Below are 18,540 nucleotides of genomic sequence, written 5' to 3' on the forward strand. Positions count from 1 at the left end.
TGAGAATTGAGAGTAGTTATTCGAAAGTCACCTAATTATTTGAACTCATCTGTTATGAATAAGACATGGCGCATCAGTTTGAATAGTTATTTCAGGCATTATTCACATTAAATGTACTAAATTTAAAATATCCTTTTTGGCCCTCGCGTTAGACGTGCCCTTTAATTCTCGATCCAGGGACATCCCAACTTGGTATAAACTTTTTGAACCGGTAACAGATAACTATATATACATTCCTCAAACCCCTTCTCGCCTTAATTAAGGAGAGAACTTGCCGCTCTCGATATCTTTCTGGGCCTGGAGGGTCAAGTTGACAATCTCAATGACCATATGGCGGCGCTCCTGCTCCAAGTGGTCATCCTCAGCACCATCCTGGTACCACACGGTCGAGTACACCTCGAAGCCATCAATCGACTGGCCGTAGTCCGCGCCCTTCACGGGACGGAGAGAGATATGCAGAGCACCGAACCTAGTTCCGTCGCGCAGGACCTTGTCGCCAGCTTGTTGGACGGGGAACTCGGGCAATTCCCGTAGGAATGGGTCTTTAGCTCGGTCTGGCGCGTTGAAGTTGGGAATGGTGAAGTTGGTGGTCACACCTCCCCAACCCTCTAGGATCTCGGACGAAAGACCCGTGGGGGTCGTCACCGTGTCCTTCGCATAATGCTCGGGGTTGGCGGCCAAGTTGGCAGCATCTGCGTTCGGCGACGCGTACCAAGCCGCAAACTGCGCAAACGAAACGTTTGGTAAGAAAACGACGCCCCGCGCATCGGCAGGTACCCATCCGTCGCCTGACCTGCTGATCACGTCATGCCAGAACTTGTCGGCATCGTCCTGGTCGGGCGCTAGCAGCACCTTGAGTTCGTCGGTACCGATATCTTGTTTGAGCTTCAGAATGGCAGCAACACTGTCCTCGGGAAGAGCAGGTAGGGGCCCATCTAGACGCGCCTCAACTAAAGATAGGGCCTTTTCTGCTGCTGCGTGCTCGTACTCGGTCTTCGTCTGGCCCAATTTGGGACCGGATAAGAAATATTTGTAGCCTGAGATAGTCTCATTCAGGGCCGACGCTTGGAGGGCGAAGGCAGAGAAAAGAAGGATATTCTTGTGCATGGTGCCTTGAATGATTTGATACGACTTTTTGGACTTGAAGAGACAAGCTGTAGGATGCGTTAGAGAGTAAAGTCGTAGCTGTTCAAGTTGATCGTAGCTTAGGTACTTTAAGATTATTGCTTCACTCTCCCGTATTTATATTTCAGCTGGATATCGGCCATTGGAGTCCCGATTGCGACAACCTTCCAGAACCTCATATTGTAACGTATTGTAACATCGCAGTTCCTTGCATTTATCTAACTACGTGTAGTAGGTAAGGAGCATAACCCACGAGGCCTTTGAATCACGGCGCAGTAATTGTTGCCATAACTCTCCACTAAAGCAAACAAAATCGTACATTGACGAATCCCCAGCCACTACTTCGGATCCCGTGGGATTTTCTAGTGATCGAACCCGGTCCGGCCGCTGACCGATGCGGAAGTCTTTTTAATAGGTTGGTTTACAGATTTCATTTATATCTAAAGTTACGTAGCCAACAACTCAGCCAAGTCTCTCTTTGTTTATTCTACAAGGACTAACCATGTCAATAATAATACAATTTAATTCCAAATAACTTATCGGCAAATTCCGGTACCACAATGACTTTAGGTGAACAGTGATGAGCTTGATTGGCCAAGGTACCTCTCTTAAGGGAGTGAGTGCTGAGTCCTCACTAACCCTAGAGGTATGCCCCGCACTTTTGTACTTATAGGAATAGCATCAGTAGCATATCCAACTCAAGAACTTAGCCTAATGGTATTGAATTGTTTATATCAAACTTTACATCAACGTTGGATAGTGTCCTCATAAATAGTTTTCTATTTCGAGTGTTTGATCTTGTGTAACAGGTACCTAGTAATAAGGAACACAACACTTCGAATTAGTCCTAGTTGCAGTGTAAAGTCTTTTAGGCCAGGACCAACAGCCTTAAAGTTTCGCCTTAGAATTATAATACCCCCATTCATATATTCTACCATCTAACAGGAACAAAGCTTCGGGTTTATCGGGACTCCCGGTATTAAATGTTCTTGCGTCGTGTCCGACATCGCCGATGAACATATGTTAATGATATGATATTTCAGGCCAGTATACAAACATCTAAGTTGATTGTTTTGGATTGGGTAGACTAAATTTAGGATATATGTAACCGTCGCACCAGGTTCCCATCGTCTTTGCCTCACTTACCGTGGTGGCAACTACAACGGTTCATATCCTAGCTACAGGGGAAAACTCACATGGATCTGGCTCTTGAAAATGATATGTATTGTAAAGACGTAGGATTCAATAGAATTGGCATAACATCTTGGCACCAAGCATGCTATAACTCTTTGGGAAGGCAAGGAAGGCTATTTGCATATGGTTTTTATAGAAGGCAATGTTATTGATAATAACGACAATATCTATAATAACAAATATTTAAATGTCCAGGACCTACCTTTCAATATAACTACTGATTGTTTATTCTCTTTATTCTTATTCAAATATTATTACTCCCTTATTGTTAATTCAAGAAAGTACTAACTGAAACTAAATAAGTTATTTTACTTTTTGTTATAAGATGTATTAAAAGATATACTCAAATGTACACAGGCAGTGTCTTCGTAGGTACAGAGAGGTATTGTACATTTTACCTATTCCCGATTCAGGTAAGCAAGCGGCTCAACGCATGTCAGAGCGGAAGCACTAGCGGGTTAGTGGGTTAGCGGAATGTTAATTGGCGGATTATATAATACGAGATGCGCGACTTATCTTTCATATTCTTATCTGCGTTTGCATTTGACTTCCGCCGATGAAATCTATTCGTTCTAATTGCTGATCTTTTGCGTCGTGCACCGTCCACAGTCGTCGTGTACTTGCTTTTTTGGGCGACGAGCGTACGCCATCGACAAAGTAATCTTATAATCTCACTCTGTTTCATAATTTCATCTATGAATCCGAAAACCTCTTGATCAAGCGTGTTATCTTGTAACCGATTTGCCGTAAGGGTTCGCCCCCCGCCGAGCCCTCCATGGGCCAATGGTCGCGACGCCATTATCGTCTCTTACTATTATTACCTCTTAGAAATTATAATCAAGGAATAAGAGAGGAGTTCCTCTTCGCGTATACTTAATTCTTTTTTTATTAAAAAAAAAAAACCAAAGAAGTGTTTGGCACCAACATCAGCACCAACGTCGAGATCTATCAAGATCCATCAATACAATACCAATTACTATTGGCTACCTCTATTAGCTACCTAGCTTTCTCAATCGACCCAAACTACCGGATAGGGTGCCGCCATTTTAGCACTCCCCCGGAAATATTATCGTTGTCACATCCATGTCTATCAAGTTTTAGCTTGCATGTGCCCTGGAAACTGCGCTCTTTCCATTACGTTTCTCTTTTACCGACAACCCAACCTCGCTCTGATACTCCCGGTACACTAATACACTGATATAATTGTTAAGCTAACTTAGCCTACTGCTGTGAGACTTTATTATGGACGGGCCCGATTTGTCGGGTTTACGACCACAGGCCGCCTTGACTTCCGGTCATTCTCTTACTGACTCCTCTCATCCCCCGACCAAGAAGAAGTCAAGGAGGGGCGGGGATCCGTCCAGTCAAAAACGCCGATGCGTCAGCACGTATGTGATACCCCCGAATATCTTCTCACTTGCTATTTCATTATGATATAAATTGACCTTGGTGTCTATAGCGCATGCATAGCCTGTCGTCGTCGGAAGTCGAAATGCGATGGCGCGCTCCCGAGTTGCGCCGCGTGCGCAAGCGTGTATGGTACTGAGTGTGTCTATGATCCCAACTCGGATCATCGCCGAAAAGGGGTTTATAGAGAGAAGATCGACAGTATGAAGGCGCGAAACTCTACTCTCCAAATCCTAATCGAAGCTATCCTCAATGCAGATGAAGACGATGTTCCCGAAGTAGTCAAGAGAATACGAACCTGCGATAGCTTGGATGCCGTGGCCGAGTCAATCCTTAAACAAGAAGAGTTCGGTAGTGTAGGAATAGAAGATGAAGATCAGATAGAGAACGACTATACTACTGATATGCCTGTTGAGGGCGAGAGGGATCTTGCTCGGAAGATGGGGGAGTTACGGCTGGAAAACGGCTCGACGCGCTTCATCGGTGGTACCTCTCACCTGATACACTGGGATATACATGGGGCACCGAATCCGGAATACGAGTCCCGGAATACTACCGGCGCAGTCGATAAAGATCCTGTCACGAGTTGGTCTGATGTAACGAAGGATCGAGAAGTTGTTAAACATCTTCTCGATATGTACTTCAACTGGCATTATCCGTACTTCACCACGTTGTCACGGGCTCTGTTCTATCGCGACTTTCTAAATGGGAGATCAAATATCTCGCCGAATAAAGTTGCATATTGTTCGCCTTTATTAGTCAATGCGATGCTCGCGCTGGGATGCCACTTTACTGATGCTGCTTGCGCCTTCGGTACAACTGGAGATAGCTGGACCAAAGGAGATCATTTCTTCGCCGAGGCTAAGAGACTAATTGTTGACAACGACGAGTACGAAAAGCCTCGGTTAACGACAGTTCAGGCTTTAGCTCTTATGTCTGTACGAGAAGCGGGTTGTGGACGAGAAGCCAAGGGTTGGGTATATAGCGGTATGAGTTTCAGGATGGCACAAGATTTAGGGCTCAACCTGGATATCGGTGGCATCAAGGGCGATAACGATAATTTGGACGACCACGAGGTAGATGCGCGGAGAGTCACTTTCTGGGGCTGCTTCGTGTTCGATAAGTGCTGGTCAAATTACTTAGGTCGACTTCCTCAGCTACCAAAGAATTCCTACAGCGTTCCCAAATATGACGTTTTCCCAGACGAAGATGCCGAACCCTGGTGTCCGTATACCGATTCTGGGTTTGAAGAGTCAGCAAGGCAGCCGTCGCGAACCCGTACGGTCGGTCTACAATTATCTAAATTGTGTGAAATTAGTGGCGACCTTCTCTTATTCTTCTATCATCCAAATCACATAGGGCGATCGAGCGGCAAGTCAATCGAGCTCAAAAAATTGAGCGAACTACATCGGCGTCTGGAGGATTGGCGAAAAGAGTTACCCAAGGAGCTTGAACCTAAGGAGGGCCAATTACCTAATGTCATTTTAATGCAGTAAGTTCTCTATCATCACTGTCGAGATAGCGTGGTTGATCAAATTTAGCATGTTCTTCCATCTTCAATATATCCACCTCTTTCGCCCTTTTCTCAAATACTCTCCAGCTACGTCCCCCTTACCACCTCATGTATCTCCCCGGAGAATATGTACCGCAAACGCGGGTGCCATCTCCAAATTGATGAGATTATATAAGAAGCTTTACAACTTACGCCAAATCTGTAATATTGCAGTGTATATGCTACATTCTGCTTGCACTATTCATATACTTAATCTCCCCGAGAAGACTGCGAGGAGGGATATCATTCACGGTGTAAAGCATCTCGAAGAGATTGCAGAAGATTGGCTCTGTGGGCGACGAACTCTTAGCATAATTAGCGTTCTCGCTCGTAAGTGGAATGTTGAGCTTCCTGAAGAGGCTTCTCATGTTTTACAGCGTACGGATGAAAGGTGGGGTACTTTCAAGACATCTGATGTACCTTCGCCCCGTTCGCACATGGCTATATCTCCATCGCCTCCAGCTGTGGCGATGTCACCGCCAGGGAAAGTTGAACACAGTCCCGCGAGTCACAATACTCCCCCGACTTCAGTCCCATCACCAACAGGCGGCCCGGGACCAACGGTCCCACCCGAGATAATGCAGAGCTTAAACTCATCACCACCCAGCTTCCAACCTGATGCACAAATCCCGCAGCCAGTGTTGGATAGTGTGGTTATTATGGGTAATTCGGTGCCCTTAGATACAAACGAATTAAGTAGACCAGATTGGCGCCAGCCTCCGACTACACAGAATGTTCTCAGCTATCCGCAGGCTTTCCCTCGAATTCCAAATAACACCAGCTCTAACCAAGCATCCCAAGGTGCGAGACGAAACCAAGCTCCGAATTCCATTTACGCCGTTGATGGACAAGACTGGTATCTTAAAGATGGTGTAAACTGGCAGTCGGGCTTCGATACCTGGAATATGGGGAATGGACCATCCGGCTCGAATATATCGGATCCATCCATGTTCATATTCACTTCTAACCCGCCTGCTAATAATGCTGGACGCTCTCTCGCTCCCATGGATTTCAACTTCGAGGGCCTTAATAACTTATCTTCTTCCATGGACGGATGGGATCTTCCAAATTTGGAGTAAAAAGATTGGCTAACTCAAGTGTGTATTTCTAGTACCGTGTGTTTGTTAAAGCCAGTGTGCTAGGTTATGTGAAATCTTGAAATTATATAAGGACCTTGGGCAAGCGAGGGGGGGCATGATTTAAGAAAGCTACGACAGCATACTTTGTATAATGATATTACGCCTGTTATATGACCTCGCTCTCGTTCTGTGATGGCGAGAAATGATTAAAAAAACAGAGAGTTCACGTTTTCGATCTAGCTAGACGTATTAATGTGATTACTTTAGTTGTAGAAATATTGGGTAAGTTAGGTACCCTATGGGTTTTACTTACATAGCACCTTTTTATCAGTTTTTATTAATCTACACTAGATTTATTCCCTCTTTATCCATATTCCCCCGTATATCTCTTGGTATTGACATGGTCGTGATATGAATGAGCTTTCATATTCAACATTGACTGGATAAATTATAATGCATGATTGAGAAACGGAAAGCCCCACAATTCAGTTAGTATCAACAATTACTTTTCTACAGCGGGTTCCTAAGTTTTCCTGTATAATAAATTCCAAAACGATGCTTCAAGGCTATCAACTAAACCAGGAAGACTACTGCCTGGAATGTATTATGGAATATACGTCTGTTCAAGTTTCAAGGTGATAGTTAATGATTCTAATACTTGAAACTAAATGGCTTTACTGTTACTAACGGCGTTAGAACTAGCGGATAGTGAATAATTGAAGTCGCAAATCGAGGGGTTCGTGATGTCTATAATGCCAAGGTACATATGATGTCCGTTCGGGAACGCTAAAACCAGAGGCGAAATCCAAGAGATGTCCAAGAGGCCCCAAGAACGACAAGTCAAGATCCACCCCCGGATTTTCCACCGACGATCAGAAAAGGGAACATAGTGGGCCTCAACGTGCGGATGAGCAAAGCTTCTTTAGACGTGGCCCAACAAGGAAACTCTGCACTAACCCCTGGGAGTAGAACTACATATTAACATGACCTTCGTCACTTATCTGTTTGTTAAGCATCTGGATTAGGAGATCTGCTAGATTTTCTGCTCTTATCTGGAAGATGCTAGTATTAAAACAATATCCAATCGATAATGCAGGGAGCCGAATGGAAGAAAGATCGGCCGTTCATATGTTATTACGACCTGATATATGTGCAGATTTTGAGTGACAGTGGCAAAATATTTGATTGCTGTCGTCGGTCTGGAACCGCGCTTCATTTATTTTATGAAACCCTTCAAGTAATCTCGACTCGTTTAAGAAGTTATGACTAGGTAAAGGGGCAAATTATGGAAGAGAGAGTATGTAGATCGTGGCATGGTCATCATTCGAGAGATGATAGCGTTGACAATTCAGCTACTTGGGAGAAGCTCTTGTGATGACTCAGTTAAGTTCAATCTAGGATAGTAAAGCATTGTGATACCCCAACCGCTAGGACTTAACGGGCAGTCTCCGTCAACTCGACACTTGGGGCATGGGCAGGTGATCACTTGAAGCCAATATCTAGAAATGAGTATGACGACAACGAACTACGTGAAGATTGATCCAAGGCGTCATAGTAGATGTGATCAAGGAGGCTCTAGGTAATTCTCACATGACCTCTAACGCCAGGTTTCTGGGGCGGGAAGAAAGGTTACTCCATGACTGCAGACCTCTTTTGCCTGCGATTTCGGTTGGCCATCTTCGTCAGTATATCTTAAGATTCAAGTTCTCATGATTTTTACTGGTGTTAGCAAATTAGGATAGCATAGCTGATGCTTTATTTGGTTCAGAATCCGGGGTGGCTCCGTGATCTCCAAATAAGGGCGGCCAAGACTCTTTCTCGTGCCGGGGTACGACAACGAGGCGTAAATCTTTGCTAGAAAGGGTGTGCCTTCGGGACGTCTAGCGAGAGGTCCGTAGCTATCTCGTCAGCCGGAGCGAGGGCGAGTCCGGGAGAGAAGAGAAGGGTCCCTCCGGATCAGCGACGACGGATCTCTGGATGCTGGTGCTTCGATCTGCAAGGCACTCGGATGTCTGGGTCTAGCGCGTACGGCTCATGGTATATTGGACCGCAAATCTCTGCACTTGCATGTTCTACCCCAGATCGCAGTTTGCCGAATGGTAACCCAATGAACGTCTCGGAGGGACAGTCTGAATTGGGAGCAGACCCGCCATTTCTGGGGTAACATTCCGTCCCAAAGATTGACCACTGAGAGAGGCTGGCATAATTCTCAAAAATTCCCGTCGTCCCCAATACCGAACGGAACATCGGGAGCCTTAAGCCTTGTGGGCGTCTGCAAGCATGCCATGTCTTACCTGCACGATCTGGGGACCTGGACATGACATGTCGGCCAGCTCCCACTGATGCAGGCACCAATGTCGACCAGTACGTATGGTAGGATTTGGTAGCGTATATTGTAATGGCTTCTCGAGCTTCGAGTGGTTTAAAAAGGCCCATCTGTACGAGCCTTGCCGTTTCACTGCATCTATGAGATGCGGTAGTACCGGATTGGCGATACATGTGGCACTGAGACGTATAAGATATTTATCTTTAATCTAGACCACCAAAAGGGTTGTCAATCACTTCCTATAGTAGATTTTGGATGGCGTAGTTCCGCTATTGTAGATCTTGAGTTTTAGTTTTCCGGTCCTTTGGAGAAAGTTAGGTGCATAGAGTAGAGATAATGATGCTGTGAATCAATCACGTCTCCCCCAGACATTCCTCTCATAGGGCCCATTCATGTTGAGGTGCAGCTGCCACCCGGAGGTAATGCATGTATGCTCACTGTAACCCAACTCCATAGCAGGAGAGATGATGCCTACCCCAACCAAAAAGGATACTAGCACGTGGTAACAATTTATTTTCCTCCTTTCTTCCGTCTTTGTCGCCACGAGAAAGAAGCTGCAATGACAATAAGAGAGGCAATATCACGTGAACCCTAGGGCAGTCGTTTAGTCCCATGATACCCTTGGGGATATCGATATTATTTGATCTTACTATGCATCATTAGCAGTGTATTAGCTAGCTTGCGAACCTGGTTTTCCTTCTGCGCCAGAAAGACAGGGAGCTCAAGACCAATATATGTTACGTGTAACCTAGTATTCTTCATATGGGTATTGTTACTTTTCCCGTATCCCGCAGCTGATATAGTCCTAGGTCAATGGGTTATTCAGAAAGCATTTTATGCCTGACATAAAGCACATGGTAGAATAGCCTAGATCGCGAACCTGCAGACGCGGCGCTTGTGAAGCGCGTTGGGCTAAATAGCCGTACGTCACGCCTCATTTGCAGCGTTAAGTAGTTCCAGAGTAAAATAGGCGCCGAGACGTATTGATAAATGACTGCCAAAGTGACGCATTGGAAATCAGTACCGCAATGTTGCAAGTCAATGCCATCTCTCCTCAATAAAGAAGAGAAATTCCCATTTGGTTTCTGAGAAACTCTTCTATACGAGAGTGGTCCCTATTCGATCGTGGTGGAAAGTCGGACCTTGTTCCGCTTTGAGTCCCAGCATCTCAAATTGCAGTGTCCGTTGGATCGCACCCTAGGCATCTTGGCACGGGAATACCTACACACGTTTCCATGCTGGGGAGGTAAGATGGCCTGGGTAGCCGAATTTTCAACTACCGATCAGTGGAGTCTGCCTGACATTTTAAACTTCCGAAAACTTCATGATCTTAATTCCATGTCGGGCTACGTAGTAGGAAGAGTCCTTCCTAGTTTGAACCGCATGCTGCTTCTCGACCGTGGATTAGTCGTAATAGTAACTGCGAGTGGACTTCGTACAGTAGCGTATCGCTCCCCGGACAATATATCTTCTAAAGGAGCCAGTCGGGCAATTTCTCCAAGCTCCGATGCCACTTACGCATTCCTTTGATTTTAGAGAGACTAGTCGTAGATCGTGAGATTTACGAAATCGTAAATTCGCTTCTCGTCATGTATGTTGTATAATCGAGCTAGCTGTGCTTGAGTCCGGTTTCGATTTATATGGTGAGAGGATGTAATTGTCGAATATCATTATGCAATGTTAGAGGCGAAGCATGATATCGAATTGTAGAGCCAGGTACCTAGATGTGGGCTGAAGTCATACGCTGTTTTAGGTACCCAAATAATGCATAGCTTATTTCCCCAGGTCTCTCCAGATACATGTACCCATATCAAGGTAAGCATGACGCCCTCTGCAGCAATGAGATGTAAGTTTCTCTCCAGAATAACTTCCCCAGACTTTCAGCGTTAATGGAGACCGTGCGAGTCGGAGATATCGTGCGTCGTATTCCGTGTCTTAATAGCATTCCTTTATTAAGTAGCTTTCCGGGGGACTCATGTTAGTGCTTAGCCCTACCATATAGTGTCTCGTCAGCTGTATAGGATCGAGCTCTTTCTATGTACATTAGAACTTCTTAGAAGTCTTCGGATGGTTCGTGGAATTAAACAACAAGAAATATACTGGGACTTGGTGAAAATCCACCAATAGGAGTCCTTTGCGATAATTTCGTGTAGTTCCATTGTGCTAATGGGAAGTTCGGTCCGGTCACCCTTGGTGACTAGGGGCCCCGAGTTCCGGCTCGACTATCCAGCTTGCAACCTAGTGGGCATCCGGTATGGTGGGTTTCCGCGATGCAACTCAGGACACATGAGAATCGAAGATTGCGGCTATTAGAAGTTGGAATGGATCCTTCTTAAGCCGCCGCTAGTATAGTTACGTAGTTCTAAGTTGAAGCTTCGTCCTAACTTCTGGTAGTAGAAATGAAGTACTAACTATAGCAACATATATTACTAGAGACATTAGTACGGATTATAATGCACAAAATGTCTGTTGTATCTCTCGCTGCATCACATCGTGAGCAGTTGTGTAAGCTGCGGCTGCACGGGTATCCGAAGCTAGTAGTTATGACGTGCCAAGCACAACCACCGTTTAGAAAAGAATGGTAGAGCAATTAAATAAGCTTAGGTGCAATGCCTGCCTACCCAACTAACTTTGGATGGCTTGCAGTATGAATTCGAGCATGAGTATCGCCATCGAACAGAGCGAAGTGCCGCGTTTACTGTAATATAGAGTAAATATCCAATGGTGAGATCCCTGGGGGGATCTCTGTGCCGATAAGCGTATTCGATAAGACTTTACTTTTGCTTTTACTCTTGAAAGGGTTTCTTTATAGAGATCGTTATTATTAGATCCTAGAAAGATCTAAACTTTCATTCGATGTTTATCAGCGCGACATGGCGACTTGGTGGCAGTCTTAAGATATAAAAGTAGCCACTATGTAATACAGTAGGGAAAATGATAACAATACGAAACTGACTTAGCTGGTATTGAAAATCTGAAGGGGTGTTTCATCGTTACCCGAACATATGGAGAGATATAAGGTCCCGTATTCGTGACGGTTCGTCCCTATTTCGGCCATTAACGAACATCTTAAGAGTAGCACACGGAATAGGGCCGCATTACCTGGGTATTGGCACGCCTGTCAATATTAGTGTTCAGTAATAAATATGCAGTCTATATCGCAGGAAGCATGGCTCGTATACTACCTACAATGTCTGGGATGTGTCGTGGTATGGGGCACTCTGCAGTCTGTCATAGATGCAGGACCAGAATAAGCATTTTGAACATTGGGATTGGTTTGCGGGAGGCCCCTAGCTCCGGGGTATCACTTATAACCCTGATTTAACATGATCGTCAGTCCGTAACACATACCAGACCTACCTGTAGATGATCATCTGCATCATGAACAATAGAAAACTAGCTTGCAACTCTTATATTCAAAGGGTCCAAGCTACTTGGGAAATATATGATGCTTAAAGAAGATGGTAATAAGCAAAGTACCTAATGAATGTATTGAGAAAGATGAGTTTCGAAAATACAGTGTGAAAAAGTTTAATTCAAGTAAATTTACTTGAAGTGCTGTGAGCAATTCAGTTAAATTACATAATACGGGGTTATTAGGAGATGCGCTTAGCTAGCTCATTTTATTAGAGGTAGTCATCCCCGCTAAAGTAGTAGTCATAGGGCACTCAAATACTGTATTAGGTACACGGTATTCGGTCATCCAAAATTTACTTACCCTTTTCAACCTTTTTCAAGCCACGATTGTGATTTCAACTTAAGCTTATAACAATTTCACCAACTTCCCTCATCTAAGGGCCGTATCCAGATAAGATTGCCACAAAGCAATATGTTCTGTTGCAACCCTACATCTTCCTGACAACGGCATTAAAAGAAGTCCTAAGTTGTCAACCCTCCAGCATTACCCCTATGGACCCTGATTACTATTACTACCCTTTATATCTACGGTGGGCCAATCTACGAGCCACCGGCTCACCGAGACGATCATCCATCTAATCAGAAAGATCGCGGGGAAGGAATGTCCAGAACCACTAATCTGCGTCTGTTGGAAAATCTTGGTGATCTAACCTACCACTTCAGATATTTAGCAACATGAGACCAAATCACTGGGTAAAACTCGTACACAGACTAATGTGTGTTTCCGAAACTACCAAGATCTCGGATATGACTACGGACTAAGAGTTTAGTAAAAATAAGAATGCCTACAACATCTTATCGTGAGTCTATAGGGACATATCTGGGTATGGTAACTGAATCAAAAATGTCGTTAAAATAGTCACGACTATGAACGTATACGAAATACTGGACGCCGTGCCGAGGTTTTTTTTTTTTTTTTTTTTTTTTCAAACAAAAAAAAATCGAGTTTAATCATTAAGATGCGTCTCCGTTTAATTACTAACAAAAATTTACATGCTAAAATCTGATAAGAGCTTTTCGGCGACACTTGGCCGAATATGAAGCTGTTCTCCGCCCAGTCTAGGAAAGCTCGCGGGTCTCCATGCTTGCCAAGACTGGTAATGACTGGGCAACTGGGGTACGGGGTATCAGGGATGGTATAATCCTTGACAGTCACTTGCGCTTCATCCCCTCCACCAACATCCACTACTCCAGTACAGAACGGCCCTAATGGACTATGAGTAAAACCACACTTCACACTTACTTCTCACAAGCGAGCCGCCCATCTGCAAGCCCAGCAGCTGTATGGAGACGAGGCTGCAACACAGCATAATGTTGCTACCTATCTCGTCACTTCCAGCAATGCGTTTTATCCAATCACATCTACTATGAACTGACCGGTATACCCTACTACATCGTATACTCACTCTCTAAGTCCGTTTAAAGATGTGCGGAATGTCTTCACATATTCCAAGGATTCACACCGGTCGTTGTGGGCCTCGCTGAGCTAGTGTGCCCTCTTCTGGGTCGTCATTCTTAACCCGAATTCTCTCCCATCCACTATCTCATAGCCTAGTCGGTCCTAGTGACTAGTCGTCCGAATCTATGTATTCCTCTATGCGAAGTACTGTCGTCTGTATGTCAATACGAACCCCTGTACCCTCGTTGTAACCTAACCAACCATGCCGTAAACTCAAGTGAGAAAGCGGGTCATATAATAGAAATGCCCGAGGGAAGGACTCCTCTAGGAAGAGTTGCTACTAGAATGACCAAAAGGTCACCCCTCATATCCCCATCTTGTCACTTCATCTCCTTGGACCTATTCCGCCGTTGTATATTGCATCGTCAATCTACCTGCGCTTGTCTATATTGCTCCGACAAGTAGGGGTAACCATTCTCCAATCGAATCCACAGAGGCAAGCAGGAACCTCTCCTTGTATGCATGCCAAGGACGCAGACTTTATTTGCCCTCTTCTGGGAGAGTACTCCAGACCTAAATAGAGATTGCCTTGGTTAGATCAGGCCCTTTCTATACTTCCTTTGGTCCACCGTCCTTCCGAATTCTCTACCTAGTAGCAGTCCCTTCCTTAAAACAACCGCTATTACTAGGGACCGGGACGGAGTAGCAGATAGTCCAACTCACTGCGGTACTATGGAACACTTCCATATCCTACCTTGCCCTGTATGTATCTTCACCTTCAATCTTCCTAGACCCTTGTACACATCCCGTCTTCGATTCGCTGCTCTCTTGCCTCTCCAACCCCGCCACATGCTTTGACATCCGTGCTTGACATACCAGTGCCGTTCATATACTACCGTGGCGATCCCTCCTGACTATTTTGGGGTCCCTTATGCTGTTGAACGTAGTGTCATGCTCATGTCTCTAGATCTCCACAGTGAAAAGGTCTTCGGTCCGTCCAAGTACCGCTGTCTAGAAAGGCTACGCTTTGCCAAGAGCTGCAGGACACAACCGCTCCTTGACAAACATATAGCTTAAGCTATCTCGCACCTCTCCGATACAAATCGGACGCCGCTGCAGTTTGGACGTATTCATGCTTCGCCCCAACTGCTTGCATTCGTTCGAAGTCGCCTATCGTTCATAATATACTGAGTTAGACCAGATCGTCGACAGACCACTGCTTTCACTTGAAACGTATCGAGTAAAATTCGCAACCACGGATTACTCGAATATGTTGTCTAACCCACTCCAACGGTTTTCACCGTACCACGCCTTACCTTCTAATGCATTACTTTCAAACGGCCATGTGCCTGGGAGCCACCTCCACGCGGCTGGCCTCGACACCTTTGGCCATGGATCTCAATACACTATCCAACACCTTCAACAACATGTAGGAGTTCATGCCCCACATCTAGCCCGAGCACCGCAGCCAAAGCATCGACAACATCCCTACGGGGGACCTAGTACGAGGGCTACAGGAGCAGCCGGCCCCATCAGAAGAAGGATAAGCAGGGCTTGCGACCAGTGCAACCAGCTGAGGACCAAGTGTGATGGACAGCACCCTTGTGCCCATTGCATAGGTTGGTAACCATATCGAGGCATCCTAGGACTGAGTCAAGTTTACTAATAGAATCAGAATTTGGACTGGGCTGTGAGTATATCCGAGAACGAAAAAAGCGAGGGAAAGCGTCCCGTAAGGATCTTGCCCAGCAAGCAGCTGCCCAGGCAGCAGCCGCCGCCGCTCAAAATGGCCAGAAATCGCCAAACCTAAACGACGATAACGAAGCCTCCGGCGAGCAACAAACGGACAATGCGTCTTCCGTGAAGCCGGAACAACAGACAAGCTCTAGTGATAAGGCATTAAACGATATCAACGAAGATGCCATACAGCGCAGTCAAAGGACGGGGAGTCTCGATAGCTTAGCGGACTTGAGCTCTCACCAGCCTCATTTAACAGGTCATCCTAGTGGTATGGAGCGGGATCAACTTGATAGCCCTACTTCGTTGGATCTCAATGGATATGGGAATGTTCAGAACCCATACGACAGGCAAGGAATGGGTCATTTGATGGGTGGGACTACACACAACACATACGGCTCAAACCAAGGCAATCTCTCGAATTACCCCGAGATTCCTTACACATTGCAAACCCAAAGTCCTACTAACTACTCATCTAACGCCCAGCCGACATTTCGGATAGGTACCAGCCCCCTCAGCGCATACCCTATAGGCGGAGAGCCTGCGTCGCCTGGATGGATGTCAATGTCTTCGCCTCCACCGCAGTTCCAGTCTCACATCCCCCAAAATAACTACCACCAGCAGCTAAGATACCCAGTTCTCAACCCCCTAATACCCCACCTTGGAAATATCATTCCTGTGTCTCTCGCTTGCGACTTGATCGATTTGTATTTTGCCAGTTCGTCGTCTGCTCACGCCCACCCAATGTCACCCTATGTTCTCGGCTTCGTCTTTCGAAAACGATCATTCTTGCATCCTAGCAAACCTCGCCAATGCCAGCCGGCACTTCTAGCAAGCATCCTCTGGGTGGCAGCACAGACGAGCGATGCCCCATTTTTAACCAGCGTTCCGTCCGCGAGAGGCAAAATCTGCCAGAAGTTGCTTGAACTTACTGTTAGCTTGCTTAAGCCATTAATACACACTCCATCTGGTGAAGCTTCGCCAGTTTCCAGTCCAGTAATCGACGGTGTAGCCTTAGGGGGGTTAGGTGTTGCCCTTCCTGGCTCTATGAGTATGGAAAATCTCACGGGAGAATCTGGGGCTTTTGGCGCCGCTGGGACGCTTGACGACGTTATCACTTACATCCACCTAGCCACGGTAGTTTCCGCTAGCGAATACAAAGGTGCTAGCCTTCGATGGTGGAATGCCGCGTGGTCTCTCGCGAGAGAGTTGAAACTTGGCCGAGAACTCCCAGCGAGCGCACCTTCAATGGTCCAAGGTAACAATGGCAATGATGTCGATGCAGATGGCGAAACCGAGGATGGTCTTGGTAACAATGTCGCCCCCGGAACTGTTAGCGAAGAGGAACGAGAAGAGCGGAGGCGGATATGGTGGCTTACCTATATTGTAGACCGTCACCTAGCACTATGCTACAACAGGCCACTATTCTTATTAGATATCGAGTGTGAGGGTCTTCTTCAGCCCATGGATGATACCGAATGGCAGAACGGAAACTTTAATGCCCATACCACGGATCCTGCCTTATCGGAACAGTCTGGGTCCGAAGGAGTTCGGGTGCGTGGGCCACACTTTGAGTGTACCGGTCACAGTATCTTTGGTTACTTCCTGCCCCTGATGACTATACTAGGCGAGATCGTTGACCTTCACCATGCTCGTAATCACCCCCGCTTTGGCATTAGTTTCCGTTCGGCCAGGGAATGGGATGATCAACAAGCTGAGATTGTGCGACATCTCGAGGCGTATGAGCAAAGCCTAAAGATGTTTGAGCAAAGACATTTCAACGCCAGTTCTGAAGATAAGAACGAGCAGTCTGCTACGTTGGAGATGCCGTCTGAACTAGACCAGATCGGCTCGCCATCAGGACGATCTGTGCATACCAGCTCGTCACGCATGACCGAATCCGATATTCAAACCCGTATCGTCATGTCTTACGGTACACATGTCATGCACGTACTGCATATTCTTCTCACTGGAAAGTGGGATCCTATAAACCTCATTGATGATAATGACTTGTGGATCTCGTCACAAGGCTTCATTACAGCTACGGGACACGCTGTATCTGCCGCAGAAGCTATTAGCAACATACTCGAATATGACCCAGGCTTAGAATTCATGCCTTTCTTCTTCGGAATATATCTACTACAAGGCTCATTCCTATTACTACTTATTGCCGACAAGCTACAGCTTGAGGCTTCGGCTAGTGTAGTCCGTGCCTGCGAAACCATCATCCGCGCCCATGAAGCGTGCGTTGTTACGCTAAACACTGAATATCAGGTGAGTAATTAAGCCCACAACACGTTGTTAATTAAGCTAACATCCTTCCAGCGCAACTTCAGCAAGGTGATGCGTAGTGCTCTCGCCCAAGTTCGCGGTCGCGTGCCTGAAGACCTTGGCGAGCAGCATCAGCGTCGCCGGGAGCTTTTGGCCTTGTACCGTTGGACCGGTGACGGTACAGGTTTAGCCTTGTGAGATATATACTCACAATATACATATTTTGTTCTACTGTAAATACCAGATAGGTGGCGGGTGTTGTGGATTCTGTTTAACGGCGTTATAAAACGGACCAAATGGAGTGGCTGGCGTCTCAATTTACGGATGGCCAAAATGATTCCCTTGGTGGTAACGAAGGAATCAGGTTCGGACAAAAGGTCAACGTGCAAATGATCACTTGTTTGAATAGTTGGGGTTTCCCGGAGATGAGCAAGATTTTTTTTTTTTTTGATAAGGGGTCAATTATCGACGTTTGAAGCCGATAAGAGCAGTCGTTGAGGCAAAATTACAGATACCTTGTGTTAGGCGTTGTTCACTTGGGAGGAGATGTGTTTAGAAGCGTGGAGTTCGAAGGAGATGATCGGATAGTTACGTACACGTACGAGCCCAATTAGAGAAGAGAACTTGATTCAAATTCATAGGTACCCATGCTCATAGACCTAGACTAGACGAATTGTGGTCATTAGGTGCATAATGCAGACGCGTTGAATATCATGGACGGTGACATATCTACTGCATAATAACGGGTATGCTGTGAAACGTGCCACAGCATTAACAGCCATCCATTGCTACATATGTAGTGACTTATCCTCCAGTGAAGTCACACGTGGAATTGATCAGTCATCGGGTACGTTCCATCGATGGTCACCTACTATGCCGACATATTGGTTCTGGCCATTGACGCGATGCTCTGCCGTGCTCAGGGGCTGCCGAGTGCTTATTTTGCCGCGGAGCATACCTAGGTAAACCTCGGTATTTACCTTCCTACTACGGCTGCCATTTGAGACATTGGTATCATGGGACGAGGTAGTTG

The 18,540-nt window shown here is 46.0% G+C and overlaps 3 protein-coding genes across 3 annotated transcripts; 2 read left to right on the top strand and 1 right to left on the bottom strand.

The window, feature by feature from the left end:
- Positions 1-258: 258 nt before the first annotated feature.
- GL218_06929 (uncharacterized protein) lies at positions 259-1,107 on the bottom strand (the record flags this gene model as incomplete). The annotated part of the gene is made up of 1 exon (XM_033583665.1): positions 259-1,107. One exon carries the CDS (start codon positions 1,105-1,107, stop codon positions 259-261), a length of 849 nt encoding a protein of 282 aa, XP_033433145.1.
- A 2,454-nt stretch (positions 1,108-3,561) lies between these two features.
- On the top strand, positions 3,562-6,357 carry GL218_06930 (Nitrogen assimilation transcription factor nit-4; the record flags this gene model as incomplete). Its single annotated transcript, XM_033583666.1, has 3 exons — positions 3,562-3,707; positions 3,779-5,218; positions 5,268-6,357. 3 exons carry the CDS (start codon positions 3,562-3,564, stop codon positions 6,355-6,357), a joined length of 2,676 nt encoding a protein of 891 aa, XP_033432902.1.
- Positions 6,358-14,769: 8,412 nt separating this feature from the next.
- Positions 14,770-17,705, top strand: GL218_06931 (Xylanolytic transcriptional activator xlnR like protein; the record flags this gene model as incomplete). Its single annotated transcript, XM_033583667.1, has 3 exons — positions 14,770-15,118; positions 15,175-17,510; positions 17,562-17,705. The coding sequence occupies 3 exons, from the start codon at positions 14,770-14,772 to the stop codon at positions 17,703-17,705; spliced, it is 2,829 nt and encodes a 942-aa protein (XP_033432903.1).
- Between the last annotated feature and the right edge of the window lie 835 nt (positions 17,706-18,540).

The sequence above is a fragment of the Daldinia childiae genome (genome assembly GCF_008694065.1).
Source record: "Daldinia childiae strain JS-1345 chromosome Unknown Scaffold8, whole genome shotgun sequence".
In the NCBI taxonomy this organism is placed as follows: Eukaryota; Fungi; Ascomycota; class Sordariomycetes; order Xylariales; family Hypoxylaceae; genus Daldinia; species Daldinia childiae.